The following is a 13,826-nucleotide window of genomic DNA, read 5'->3' as shown; positions in this document are numbered from 1 at the left end:
CACACAAAGGCATCCCTGGCTAAATTATCCCCCCTCCCACATGCTCTGGGATCCCTCTCCCAGCCTCCGATGGGCCTTCCGGAGGGGCTCCTGCGGGGTCAGATGGGAACGGAAGCCGGGAAAACACAGCAGGGCTCTTCAGAAAAGGTCCTTGGAAGCAGAGAGCAGACGACCCTCTGATGGTGAAAGCCAACCCAGTCCCCGTGGTTCAAAGCCCAGCCTACCCGGAATAGAAAACAGGCAATTTTAACCCATGTAGAAAAGGCTTTTATTTCAGAAGCTTTTTGGGGGGAGGGGGAGGCTTTATTTGATCGTGAGATCAACAGACAGGTTGGACAGCCTGGGTCTTTTGAAAAACCTGTCACGGCTGCAACCAGGCAGCGGCTCACTTCCTTCTCTCTTGGTGGATCCCAGGGCTTTGGGGTCATATCGGATCAAAGACAGACGCGGCTGACTGGAGGGAGGCAGGAGGAGGAGGAGGAGGAGGCCGGCCTGCCTGCCTGCCTCCCCTGCTGCAGGTGACCAGAGGCCACGCTCAGAGCTGCTGGGGACTGGGGGCAAGCACTGGGCGAGAAGCACCAGAGACAGGCAGATTCTGGAGGGCAGACTTGCAGATGGTCCCATAGGACTGGGAGTAGCTGCCCAGGTGGGCCTTGGGGTCGCCAGCTATCCCGACGTTTGCTGTAACCTGGAACATTTTCTTGCATGGCTTCAGAAAGAAATGAGCTTCCCTGCCACGGGATTCCGGGTGGACCTGTGAATTTGCCAAGAGCAAAGAGGCGGGGAGTTGGGGCTAAATCAAAGGGCCGAATTGGGGGAGGCTCCTAAAAGATGGACAATTGGAAGAGGCTCAAGGGGGAGCGTAGCACTCCTCCCCCACTGATCCCACGCAACCACTGCCCCTCCCAAGGCCACCCGTGGCGTTCTCTGACCAGGAAAAGTGACCCTGGGCCGTCTCAGAGGAGGCCTCCAGCTGGAAGGCAGCCAAGCCCAAGACTGACTGGGTCAGGACAGTTTCACTCACCAGCCCCATGGCAACCCTGCTGGGAACGGCCCCCTTCCTCGTCAGATGCTGGTTGAGGGCTGCTTCCTGAGCCTGGCTGAGCAAGGAAAGAGGCTTGAAGGGGGATGCGGTCTGGCTTGTCGCCCCCGGCCCCTTCGGCACCTGCTGAGGCAGATGACAGAGAGATGGAGCTTGAGCGGGACTCCTAGATTCACCCACTCCCGGCATCGGTGCGTGACTCCCACTGGCCTGGCCTCACACAACTCCCCCCGCAGCACCCAGGTCAAAGGAAACCCAAGGCAGCCCCACCAGACGGAGGGGCAGACAAAGAGCATCCTTTGCTTTGCTAGGCAGCCCGTCCAAAGGCAGGAACACCTGAAGGCTGATCGTCAGCACGCGGGGCTTCTTTCGCACTCAGGTGGGCTAAGAGCTGGGGGACTCCTTCAAGAAGACCCCGTGAGGGGTTGGGGTGCCAATGGCTTTTATCTGCATGGCCCCTTGGACATCGCCTGAGTAGTCGTTTTGTGAGGTAGAGCTCCTCCTTTCTGCTTCCCAGGGGACAATGTGCAAGAGGAAGAAGGGAGGACAGAGGGCTACACAGATGTTTGAGTGGCTATGCAGGGGAGGCCCATCCAGGCTGCAACATGTAGGAAGCACTGGGCCCCCTTCTTGGAAGCCCCTCCGAACATTTCCTACGAACTGAGAACGCTCGATCAACAGGAGGGAAACCTGGCAGAGGGAGCCAGGGGGGTCTCCTTGGGTGAAGCAATCCCCAGGGAGACGGCATGGCAACTGGAAAGGACCTCTGAAAGGCCTGGGATCTCCTGTGGTCCTCCTGGTGGAATCCTAGTGCAATCCTAGAAGGCCTAGATCAGCGAAAGCAAAAGGCAGAGCGACTCACGTCCCAAAGAGCGGAGGTGCCCGCTGCTCTCCGGTACTGCCGAAGGTGGGAGGGAGGCTGACCCATTGCCACGTTGCCAGCAGGCAGGAAATCTTTGGAATGAAAAAGAAAGAGGTGGGCAAATCACAGGCAGGAATAGACCTCCTGAGGCTCCAAGGTCCCCAGCGACCACGGGGGCAGTTCCTGGAACACTTACAAAGTGGTCGGCAACGTGGAACTGCCCAGCAGCCTTTGTCCTGCCTTTGCACATTTCTTGAAGGGAATTGCTCGGAGTGCCCCATAAAGGCTGGTGTACCTCCTTGATCTAACAATTGGAATTGTTAAGCGAGGACTACCTGAATTGAAATTCTTAAATCAAGGATGGCTGAGACATTATCTGCGGACCCCTCACAGAACCAACCTCAGCCCAGAGCACATGTGTGCCATGCTGGACCTCTGCCCGACCACCATCTATTTTAAATACAGTGAAGGTTTCTACAGGCAGAAGACGGTTTCTACAGGCAGAAGACGGCTGCACCACGAGTTCACCTGCACCTCCACTGTGGTTACAAAGCCATCGGGACAAGATCCAGCAGTCCCTCTGCATCTTAAAGTCAGAGGTCACTTTTTTGAAGACAGCAAAGTTCCACGTTCAGGACAGAGAGGACCACTAGTTTGAAAGGAGGGTCAAAGAGGCCATCTACATTAAAACTGAACAGCCCTCTATCAACACAGAGGGGGGGGTACAACCTCTCCCCCGTTTACAACACGGTCCTTCCAGCAGTCCTGAAAAGGTCCCGTACCCACTTGCCCTGTTCAGGTGACTCTCAAAGTGGCCTCAATGACTCTCAGAACAGCCAGATGAACTGCAAGGGAGGGTATAAATTCTTCCATTCTCCACCATTTAGTCAGAACCGAAGAAGTTTCTTGGATGAGAAGTGAAACATCTTCAAGGGGGAAAAAGTCCCTTTTGAGAAAGCACCTTCGGGACATCATGGAACGTAACTAGCCCATCCATGGAAAAACATTGGCAAGGAGAAGGCACTTACTTTGGGCAGCTGCATTAACAGTAGGACTGCAGACGGTGGAGCTGAACTTTGGCTTTGGGCAAGGATTTCTTGGCTCATTTGCTCTCCGCTGGGAAGCTGCCACAAAAGGTGGTGGGGACCCATGGGATGGAAGAAGCTGGGTCCCACCCTTCATCGGACAGTGGGCCCTGAGAGGGGAACCGGTGGCATCTGTGGAACCAGATGGAAGAGCATCTCCCTGGAGGGGCTGCTTCTCAGCTTGGCTACTGGCCTTCCATTCCAAGATCAACTGGAAAGGAGAGAGAGAGAGTAAGGGGGGGAGGGACGGGCGGAGGGAGGGAGGGGTGAGATGGGAATGGGAGGGAGGGAGGTGACAGGAGTAGCCAACAGCCCAGAAGACTTAAGGCTTAAGCTACAGGAGGAACGTGACAGACTAGAACACTAGAAGCGCTATCTGACAAAATGAAATGCAGTGGTGAGAAAAGTAAGGTTCTAAGCAAAGGGAAAAAAACCCAAACCCAAATGCAGAGATATACTATTGCAGGCGGCACCTGGCCCAATAGGAGTAACTCTGAGAGGGATCTTGGGATCCTAGTAGAAAATGGATATGAGCCAGAATTGTGTGGCAGCAGCCAAAGAGCCAATGCTTTTTTGGCTGCTGCTGTTATCCCTCGGTTGATGCTGCCCAAGGCTTGGTTGGTCTTTTTGCCAGCTGCACCACATTGCTGGTTCATATTTAAGTGGTGGAACACCAGGGCACCTGGATGATGTAGGGTATAGTTTACTTTATCAAATGCCCTACTGCATCCACCGAATTTCCATTCATTTAGTCACTTTATAAAGGAGGCAATTACATTTGTTTGGCCTGACCTGTTCTTAACAAGCACATGCTGGTTTCTAGTAAGTTCATTTCTAGATGCTCACAAATCCTCCACTTGGTTATCTTTCCCAGGATTCTTCCCAGGTATTGATGTCAAGTGGATGTCAAGTATAATTTCCTGGATCCATTCCCCCCCACCCCCACCCCTTTTGTAGACTGGAACCACGCCAGTTCTCTTCCGGTGCTTTGGCAGTTCTGCTGTGCTCCAGGAGCTCTCAAAGGTTTCATTCATGGATTCTGAGACCACACCTGCCAATTCCCTCCGCACCCTGGGGTATAAACCAGACTCTGGCCAGGAAACCTAAAACTCAGTGAGGCAATTCCTATTTTGACCTGCATTCTCCTTTTGTCTCCCAAGGTGCTGCTTTTGACAGGTTGGGCTATTTCTTTCCTTTTGCATAAATGCACAGATGTAAAAAAGGAATTGAACACTTTTCATCTTCTCCTGTCACCTTCTTGCCCTTTTTTCCAGCTAGTGGGCTGACCATTTCCTTGACTTTCCTCTTGGTCCTTATATAGAAACCTGTTCCGACCCCCCTCGTTCCACACCAAAGCCCACTCCGAGCCAGAGATAAATTACAGCATTTAATTAACAGACAAGCAGGTCCTTGGCAGCAACCCAGCACAGACAAGCTTGGGCAGCAATAAACACAGATAAGGCTTGGCAGCAATCCAGCCTGCCAAGCTCATACAAAGTTCTCCGACATTCGGTTCTGTGTTGACTTCTGCAAAGAGGGCGTGTGCACAAGTAGCCTTTTTATAGTCTGGAGAGGAGCCTAATGACCACCAGCTGAGTGCAATCACCTCCTGTAATTGTTCCTGATGCCTAGTAGCTCTTCGATGGCGTGCATCCAGGAACAACTCACTACTGGCCTCCGGCTCACCCTCCCCTTTTCTCCTCCCCATTGGTCCAAGGCTCAGGTGCCTCCTGGTGGCCAACCAGCCTCTCTGCATCCTGCTCGGAGTCGGAACCCTGTCCAGGGTCCTCCACATCCTCCAGAGCCAACTCAGAGGGTCCCTTGCTGTCGGAGTCTGGGGGCAGCTCCAACGGCTCCTGCTGGGCCACAACAGAAACAGGTTTATCAGAAACCTTTTTGCAAACTCAAACTAGTTTTCTGCTCTAGTTACAAGCCCCTCTTTCCCTCATTTCTTTTGGCTCTTTGGCCTGCCACTATTATGTTTCCCCTTTTTATCCTTCAGCTGACGAGAGAGCTCCTTGTACAACCGAGCTGCTCACGTTTTTCTTCCTCTGTGGTATTTTGTTTGGGCCTTCGTTACTTTGTTTTCGGTTTCCCAAGCATCCCAAACTGTTTTCCCTTCAGGATTTCCATCTATGGAATCCTTTCTATTCTTTCTCTTAGTTTGTTGAAATCAGTTCTTAAAATCTAGAAGAGTAGCCTGACTTTGTTCAGTTACCCTTGCCCGCATCAAGGCAAACCCTAGTGTGGCATGGTCTCTCTCTCTCTCCCAAAGTTCCTACCACTTCCGGACATGCGTCTTCAGCTCTCTTGGGGCTATTGAGATCTCCCAAGAGTAGGATGAAAGGCCCCCTCAGGGCCCGTAGGGGCAGGGGGTTACCTCATAAACCCGATTGCGATACTCGGCCACCGAGAGCTGCACGTCATCAGCCAGAGGGAGGGTCACACTGTAGTCGAGAGCAGGCTCTTTGGCAGCACAGTGGAACCTACCGAGAGAAGGCCAGCTGAGCACAAGGCTGACCGAAGGAGGCTGAAATGGGCACAGAAACGACTTTGGCCATCTGAGAGGCCAGTTGGCCGTATCGAAGCTCCATGGAGTTCTCACCTTTGCACGTAGGGGTGCTGCAGCGCCTCCTCTGCTGTTAGCCGCTTCTCGGGGTTAAACACCAGCAGCCGTTTCAGAAGGTCCAGGGCCTGGGCAGGGGTGGAGGCAGGCAAGAGCTCCTCCAGAGACAGCTGGGGCCTGGAGCCGAACAGAAAGCACGCTGCAGTTCCGCTCCACAGAGTGCTCCCAGCCAGCCTTACCCAGGGCACTTGCTGGCCTGAAAGAGGCTGCCTCCTCCTGGGGAAGTGTGATCCCCTCAGCAAAAGAAAACACTCACTGGCAGCTCACGCGGTTGATAACTGAGGCTTGGTAGTCAGAATGGAAGGCCTCCACATCTGCAAAGCAAAGCAACAAATCGGGGCCCCTGAGCGAAGAGCCTAGCTTGGGCCCCAACTTCCGACAAAACAAAATGCCAGGCACTCTTTTCCTCCCTGCTCTTTCGGGCAGGTCCCTGGGATAGATGACGGAGGGGCCTCCGGCAGGAATTAGGCCAGGCACACTGCACTCTCCTGCCTCTACACGTCCTTCTCCTGGATGGATGGTAGCTGGCTTTCCCATCCTTGGAGCCTGGCTGCCTTCCCTTCCCACTTGCCCACTTACTAGCCAGGAGCAGACACTCCCTCCCTCAGCAGCCATCCAGCAGGCCACCCATCCGTCCACACCCCAGAAGACACAGCATCTCAGAGCAGTCTTCTTTGAACACTCCCGATGGCCAATTGAGCAGAGGGTCTCCATGGGATTCCCAGAGGTTTCTGTCCTTCTTTTCGAAGAAGATTCCCTCGGGGTCTCAGGGACCACCGAGGAGCGCCTTCTCAGCTTTTCCAGCAGGACTCGGGGTCTGAGAGGTAAACTCTGATACCTCCTGCAGGGTGGAATGTTTTACAGAATTGTTGGTGGCTCTTCCAGACACAGATGAGTAAACATCACTGAAGCATGTAGCTTTTACCTTCTGCGCTGGGGGGAGGAATAACACGCAGGATCTGCTCTATTTGGTTGACGGTGGATGTTCCTGGGAACAGAGGTTTCCCCAAGAGCATCTCCCCCAAGATACAGCCGATGCTCCACATGTCCACCCCCTTGGTGTAACTGCAGGGAAGGAAGAAAAAAGGCAGCTGGGATCAAATCCCCCCCCCCCAACCTGCAGAGAGGCCGCAGGCCCCTGGCCCCGAACATGGGAAGAGGGGCCAGCTTTGTGTTACTGCTGAACACTGTAACTGACACTGAACCATATTTAAGAGCTGTCAGTTATGGCAATGCCAAAAGAGGGGGAGGGGAGTAAACTACCGGCTGCCCTGCCAAAGGGAAAAAAAGAAAGAAGGCGCAGGCACTGCCTGGGTCACGGAAAAGGAAACGTTGATCCAGGCAAGGGGGTTTCCTTGGAAATGAACCAGCAATAACGGGGGGGGGGGGAGGGAAACCAATGGCTTCAGTTGTCTCCCTCAGAGCCTCTGACTCCCACAAGGCCTCACTCTTTAAAAACAACCCAAGATATTGGTGTCGCTTTACAGCTTGCATCTTTGCAACTCAAGAAGGTTTTTTTTTTAAGTCAGCGCAACCATTAAGAGGTGGCCAATTGGGTTTTAGCCAATTCTTATTTGAATTTATTGGCTCCTGAATTATCCTTTAATTATGGAAACACTCAAAAAATAAAGGAACCTCTAGCAGTTACAAGCCCAGAAGAGGCAGGAGCTTTGGAAGAAACACATTCACAGCACTGGAGAATAGGCCCATTTCTTTGAAGCTTTTTCAGATGCAATATGTGGATCCGCGAGCTCCTCTCTTAACTGGATATTTTGAACCAAGGTTGTTCCTGGTTCAAAATGGGGGGAACTGCTATTTGGTTCGCTGCTCTAATTTGTAAACTGTACCCTCAAATTGGCTCAAGGTTTGTACAAATTTCAAATGATCAATCCAGGAAGCCACAAACTCAGAATACAGGGAACAGTTCCCTTCTGTCATAATCTAGCAAGCATCTAGCTATGAAAACCTACGCATCCACAGCTTCACTCTGCAGCTCTAGCTTGTTTAATCCCGCTTAGTCCCTCAAAAAAGCTTGGAACATCTCTGGGAAGGGAAAGTAAAGCAGGAGAAAACCACTCTCCCTTCTTCTACAATTCACGTGGATTCCATTCCTTACCATTTTGATGCAAGCAGGATCTCAGGGGCTCGGTACCAGCGAGTAGCAACATACTCAGTAAGTGCAGGGTTGCCTTCATCTCTTTCAATTTGGCCCAGGGAACGAGCCAGTCCAAAATCACACAGCTTCACAAAGCAGTCCCTGTCCAGCAAGATGTTGGAAGGCTGGAAGTGAAAGACGAAGAAAGGAAGGACTCATGCAGCCATCAAATCACCTGACCCACTATGGCATCCCACTATGCCCAGTTCTACTCAGAGGAGGTAAAACAGGAATATTTTGGAATAGCGGTGATCAAAGATAAGAGTTTCTTCTCAAAAAACTTTCCAGTTAATAAAAGAAATGCATTTTAGGACCTCAATGCAGGATGGAGAACATGTTTTTGAGGGTAGGGTGGTACCTCGGAGGGAGGGGAGGGAAAGCCTAACCCCTTTCCCTTAAAATAATAATTCGTTTTCCAGTATAATCTTCTTTTATAAAGCCTGCTTTAAACCTTAACTGCCAAGTGAAAAGTGAATTTTCTGGAGACTGTGCATGCAAGATAAGGGTGCTTATGTTAGAGGGGAGATTATCTGCAGTCCACCTAATACAAGGTATGTTCTTCTCCATTGCTGGGGTAGATTACCCCCCCCCCCCAATACTCCCCTGGAGACCATTACCCAGGGGCCAAAGGTTTCCTTGTCCTTCTTGTATCAGGCTAGGATTTAGCCAAGAAACAGGCCATGAAACTGACCCCAAGACCTAGGACTGATTCCCCCCCCCCCATTCCGTTCAATTGTATCTGATGCTCGAGACCACCTGAACAAATCCCTGTTAATTTTCTTGGCAAGATTTTTCAGAAGTTGTTTACCACTGCCTCCTTCCTAGGGCTGAGAGTGGACGGGCCCAGCCCAAGGTCAGATGGCTTTCATGCCAAAGGCAGGACTAGAACTCACAGACTCCCAGTTTCTAGCCTGATGCCTTCACCATGACACAAATTAGCTAATTATTTTCTCTCCATTTAACTGACCTCATAGTTAAGCTATAAACTATACAACCCGGGAAAGGAAGTATAGAAATATAGTAAGTAAATTAAGTGCTTGGGAGAAGGTTGGACAAAGATAACTCAGGCCCCACTCAACTTATTTTCATTAATTTAAGACTATTCTATATAAATAGGAATAAATTAAAGGAGGTTGTGACACCTCCTCACCCCCAAAAGTCCCATTTCAGGGAATGTGGTGGAGAGGCCTGGGCTTCAGCTCCAGAAGATTCTGGAGGAAACAGATTATCTGGGCTCAATCAGGTTTCAAGCCAGGATTCAGTATAAAAGCCACTGTCACCACTCACCACTGTTAAACCATTCACTAAGGCTGCATTGCTATTACTCTTAGTCTTCTCATTGTTCCTATCACCCATCTCCTCCTCCCACCTATGACTGCAGGATTGTCACTTTGTTGCTTGTATCCTTATGATTGACATTTACTGTTTCCTGATTGCTTATTGTACCCTATGATTATCATTAAGTGTTGTATCTTATGATTATTGATGAATGTATCTTGTCTTTTTGTGTACACTGAGAGCATCTGCACCAAAGACAAATTCCTTGTGTGTCCAATAAAAAATTCTATTCTATTCTATCATCAATAAACTTCCAATAAAATGATGTTCACGATCTGAGATCCCTCCTGATGCCTCCTTGATCTCTCAGGGGCATTTGATTCCTTCTGAATCAGCTTTGGGGTTTGAGGCCAGGAGCTTTATGCCATTTCTTCTCATTTCTCCCTGGCTACCTTCAGTCGCTGTCGACAGGTGTGGAGCGATGGTGCCTTTGCTCAGGCTTTGCTACTGCCTCCTTAACATGCGCGTGGAGCCTTTGGGTGAAGCCTTTGGAAAGGGCTGGATGAGAAGTGAGACTATCGGGATGTTACCCCAGTTGTGTACGGCTGGCCAAGGGATGTGGCCAAAATCCTAGCCAAGTGCCTGGATGTAGAGTGGCTGATTGTGGCTAATGTTCTGTCCTTCTGGTCACCTGTGTCTTTTTTTAAAAAGTCCTTTGTCTTTTTATTTCTAAATGCCTAGAGTCATCAAGAAGTTGGAAGGAGGGCTTAAATTTGATAAATAAATAAAATTAATACCTTCTGGTCCCTGTGAATAACATTTCCCGAGTGGATAAATTTGGTGGCTTTCAAGAGCTGGTACAGGATGTAGCACTTATGAATGTCTTTCAGTAAATTTCCCTTCTTGATCACTGCATGCAAGTCTGTTTCTGAAACAGGGGACATAAAAGCAGCAATGAATGTGTTGCATCATGCTTGCAATACCTAGCCGTTGTTCCAAGGGTGCTGAAGGCCAAAACACTTCACTAGCACTGAGCAGAATACATCACAAACATTGTGGAATGAGAGATTTGGCTTTAATTTTCAGGTTTCCTATTGGCAGAGCATAAGTTCCCATTATAAATCCTAACCTGCTAAAGGATTCTTCTATATACTTCCATTATTAACACATTTTTATTACCTTGAAATAACTCTGCAAATTGCCGAACAATTTAAATCACCCCAAGACCCTTGTCTTGCAAGTCACCTCACAAGTTTATCTTCCATTCAAGCTTTCATTTGAAATAGCATTTACAAATTTGCTTTTATTTATTTATTTATTTATTTATTTATTTATTTATTTATTTATTTATTTATTTATTTATTTATTTATTTAGCTACCTTTGAGGCAGTGTTAATTCCTGGCAACTGACTCCCTTAGTTCCTAGAATTTTATTCATTTATTACAATTATTTTATATGCCTACTTTCAGGAAACAACACTCCCAAAGTGTTTACAACAATGTAAATAACTATAAATGAAAATGCAATAAATATTTAAAAACAAGCAAACTTCTAGAATTCGAACCCAGCTGGACAGACTTCTGTAGTGCTGGCTGCCTGCCTTCCTCCCTCTCTCATGGGAAGCTGGGAAGAGCTCACCCATGGATTCGAAAACCAGATAAATGTCCTTGTCATTTTGAGCCCGGATGACATTCAGGAGCTGAATGATGTTCGGATGCCCTCCAAATTCCTGCAAGACATAAGACCAACAGAGCCCTGACCTATGCTCCCGTCCTTCCAAGCTGGGGATCGGGGCCACAATTACACAGGAGTTTTTCTTCTTTTTCTAGGGCAGGCTCAAGTTGGCTGGGGGGAGATCACTCACTAGACACCCCCTGTGTAGGGCACCACAGGATTCTACTCTCCTCCTTTTCAACATCTATCTAAAACTGGGTTGGGTCACCTTCCAATGTAGAGTTATACTTTTAATTTTATCTTTTGACTTCAGGCTGGCCCAGGCATGTTGGTATACAATCCAGGTGTGCGTGTTTGTGTGTGTGTGTGTGTGTGTGTGTGTGTGTGTCTTCCTGGATTTGCAGCTCCTGCTTGAAGAGCGGGTATTACCAGGAAGGCCTTCACGTAAGTCGTTTCATGCACCGATTGGGCTTTAGATTGGGGGGGGGGGGCTTGGCGTTCAGAGACTCATTCATGCCCTAGTCACCTTGCAGCTTGAACACCGCAGCACACTTTACATGGGGCTGCCCCTGAAGATCAGCCAGAAACTTCAAATGGTCCAAAATGTGGTGGCATAAACAACTATGCCTCAACTATGCCCAAGGAACACTTCTGCTTCGCCAGGTATATTCTTCTCCCAGGCCTTCAGCAAGGGACCCCTCTCCACTTCACCGTGTTCACCCTTTATTCTCTTTTATTGTCTTTTATTGAAATTTCATTTGATTGTTGCAAGCTGCCCAATTTCATTCAGAGTCAGGCAGCATACCAGTTTAATTAATAATTGCCATTACTGTTAGATGGGGCAAATAGGAAGTCTGCCTCTTTTGCCTTCAGTCGTAACAAACCAAGCAAGCCCTTCTAAGGGAAACTTGCAGACTGCAAAGTCGTTTTCATATACACTGTCCTCTAAGAGTCGACCGTTTATATCAAATCTATTATTTCTTACAAAGCTATTGAAACCCATACACAAATCCAAAAATACTGGCCAAGGCCCCCATTTACAAAGGTTGCCCAGGAACTGCCCAGGGACCTGCTCTCAAGCGTCTTCTTCAACTGTTTCAGGAGGATCGTTTCAAACCTTTCAGGGGGGGAAAAGCTTCCCAAGACAAGGGAGGGGACGAAGGGGGATTGGGGGGGTCGGCCGGGGCACCTTGCTGACCAAGCAAGCAAGGCCAGCCCTGAACCGGCACCCGCGGAAGGGGGTGGGGGGGGTCCGCCCTCCAGGCTGCTTCCTTCGCGGGAGGCGCCTTCCCACCCTCGCCCACTCGGAGCCCCGCGACGCCTTTCGGGACGGAGCTGGCCGGCTCCGCTGAGCCCCGGCATCCCCTCAGCAGCCGTCTCGGCGGGGCGATCCGAGCGGGGCCCGGCGCGGAGGCTCACCTGGAGGAACAGGATCTCCCGGAAGGTCCTCTGCAAGGGAAGAGCGGCAGGAAGGCTCGCGCGGGGCGGGCAGGCAGCGAGGGAGAGCGGGGGCCACCGGGGGCCTCCCCAGCCCCCCAGCAGCCACCCCCGCCCCGGGAATCTGCCCCCCCCCCGTCGCCGCCCGCGGGCTTCACCTGGGCGTCGGTTCGGTTGCGGAAGGCGTCGAAGATCTTCTTGACCGCCACGCTGGCCCCAGTCCGGCGCTCTGTCGCCTTCCAGACGATCCCGTAGGCCTGTGGGGGGGAGGGAGGGGCCGGGCGGGGGTCAGCGAGGGGGCGGCGGGCGGGGGGAGACGAGGGGAGCCCCCTCCCCTTCCCGCGAGCGCACCCCTTTGCCCAGCCGCCGCTTGATCTCGTAGCGCCGCGCCACCGGCTCCTCCACCTCGGCCGGCGCCCCGCTCATCCTCCGGCCCGGCCGCCGCCGCCGCTGCTAGACGCGGTTGCCCTGGCAACGGCCGGCCCCCGCACGCGCGGCCCTGTCCCCGCCCAGCGGAAGCGCCCGCCCTCTGGCGTCCCCGAGGCCCCTCCCCTTCCGCCTCTCCGGTCCCCTTCGCCCGTGTGGCCCCGGGATCCTCCCTCTGCCGGGTTCCGCTCGGGGCTCTCCCGCCGGTCTGGAGGTGCCGGGGCGGAGCTGAAGGGCGCTCGGCCTCTCGGCGGGACACCCTCCGGCGGTCCGGTCAGCTTTTTCAGTCGAGGCGACGGATCGCTGCCTTCCGCGCGTTCCTTGGAGCCCGAACTCTGGTTTTCCTCCGGTGGGCAGCAAGGAAGCGGATCTTCGGGCTGAATTCTGGGTCCTGGAGGAGACGCGACGCCTCTCGACGGCCCTTCCCCGTGTCTAACCGGAGTTTTCTTCCGTTTCATCTGTGGCGCCAAATGCACGCACCGTTTCTTTTTGCCTCCTCCTGTGCAAAGATTTGTCTCCCTCGCCCCCTTTAATAAAATGCCTTTTGGTTTTCCTGGAGTACTTTTGGTTCCGATGGCCACAGGCCGCCTGTTAGGTTCATCCACCTGGTGCAATGAGCCAACGAGGAAAGTGGGATTGAACCAGAATTCTCTTAATTTCAAAACACATAGACACATTTAACCACAATTTCAATTGGGAAAATGTGATCATCCTAGGCCAGGCCGAGTCCAAACGATACCCAAATCCAGAAACTGCCAAAGGAGCCAACAGCAAACAGGCCAAAGAACCCTGACAGGGAAGCCACTGCACTATAAACTGACAGCAAACACACACGCCCCTTACTAGCACTGATGTTTTTTTACCTAGTTTGGGTAATTAAATACCTGCAGGAAAACAAGCAGGCTCAGGGCATCAAGGGCTCCTCAAGTGGAATTCAAATACTTTATTTCTGCACAAGAGCAAAGTGGAAGCTCAAAACTGACAGTTTCAATACATTCCAGCTTGAGAAGGAGAAGGAGACGTTCTAAACAGGTGTGCATTGAAGTTTTTATACTTCCTCACAAAGAAGCTCAATGTTCACTTACACACTCATTGGTTACCTACTACTTCATGTGTGTACTGATTGTGTGTGCAGTTACATATGCTATACAGCAGTGGTTCCCAAAGTGGGCAGTACCGTCCCCTGGGGGGCAGTGGGATGACTTAGGGGGGCGTTAAGAGACAAGGGGGGCAGCAGGGG

General features: G+C 51.2%; 1 protein-coding gene across 3 annotated transcripts; it reads right to left on the bottom strand.

The window, feature by feature from the left end:
* Positions 1-244: 244 nt before the first annotated feature.
* On the bottom strand, positions 245-12,651 carry MAPK15 (mitogen-activated protein kinase 15). Of its 3 annotated transcripts, none has more exons than XM_014071309.2 (14): positions 12,512-12,651; positions 12,319-12,417; positions 12,143-12,172; positions 10,688-10,778; positions 9,846-9,976; positions 7,732-7,895; positions 6,541-6,680; positions 5,872-5,929; positions 5,595-5,732; positions 5,370-5,475; positions 2,933-3,200; positions 1,905-1,996; positions 1,025-1,168; positions 245-754 (listed from the first exon to the last, which is right to left on the bottom strand). In XM_014071309.2, the coding sequence occupies exons 1-14, from the start codon at positions 12,584-12,586 to the stop codon at positions 536-538; spliced, it is 1,755 nt and encodes a 584-aa protein (XP_013926784.2). In that variant the 5' UTR covers positions 12,587-12,651; the 3' UTR covers positions 245-535. The 3 variants fall into 3 exon arrangements, with proteins under 3 accessions (XP_013926784.2, XP_013926785.2, XP_013926786.2); XM_014071310.2 differs by having other exon boundaries at positions 1,025-1,165; XM_014071311.2 differs by having other exon boundaries at positions 1,025-1,096.
* Between the last annotated feature and the right edge of the window lie 1,175 nt (positions 12,652-13,826).

This window comes from Thamnophis sirtalis, unplaced genomic scaffold (genome assembly GCF_051295495.1).
Source record: "Thamnophis sirtalis isolate CommonGarterSnake01/CBP01778 unplaced genomic scaffold, rThaSir2_p1.2 scaffold_2, whole genome shotgun sequence".
NCBI lineage: Eukaryota > Metazoa > Chordata > Lepidosauria > Squamata > Natricidae > Thamnophis > Thamnophis sirtalis.
The sequence above is the reverse complement of the archived record's forward strand: the minus strand, read 5'-3'. Positions and strand labels throughout refer to the sequence as shown.

Bases quoted from the DNA above. Each gene is read 5' to 3' on its own strand.
- MAPK15 (XM_014071309.2), bottom strand. From the start codon at position 12,586: ATGAGCGGGGCGCCGGCCGAGGTGGAGGAGCCGGTGGCGCGGCGCTAC. The intron at 5,476-5,594 runs GTGAGAACTCCA...TTCTCTCGGTAG, and splicing joins CAGCACCCCTACGTGCAAAG to GTTCCACTGTGCTGCCAAAG. The intron at 755-1,024 runs GTGAGTGAAACT...GCAAATTCACAG, and splicing joins GCAGGGTTGCCATGGGGCTG to GTCCACCCGGAATCCCGTGG.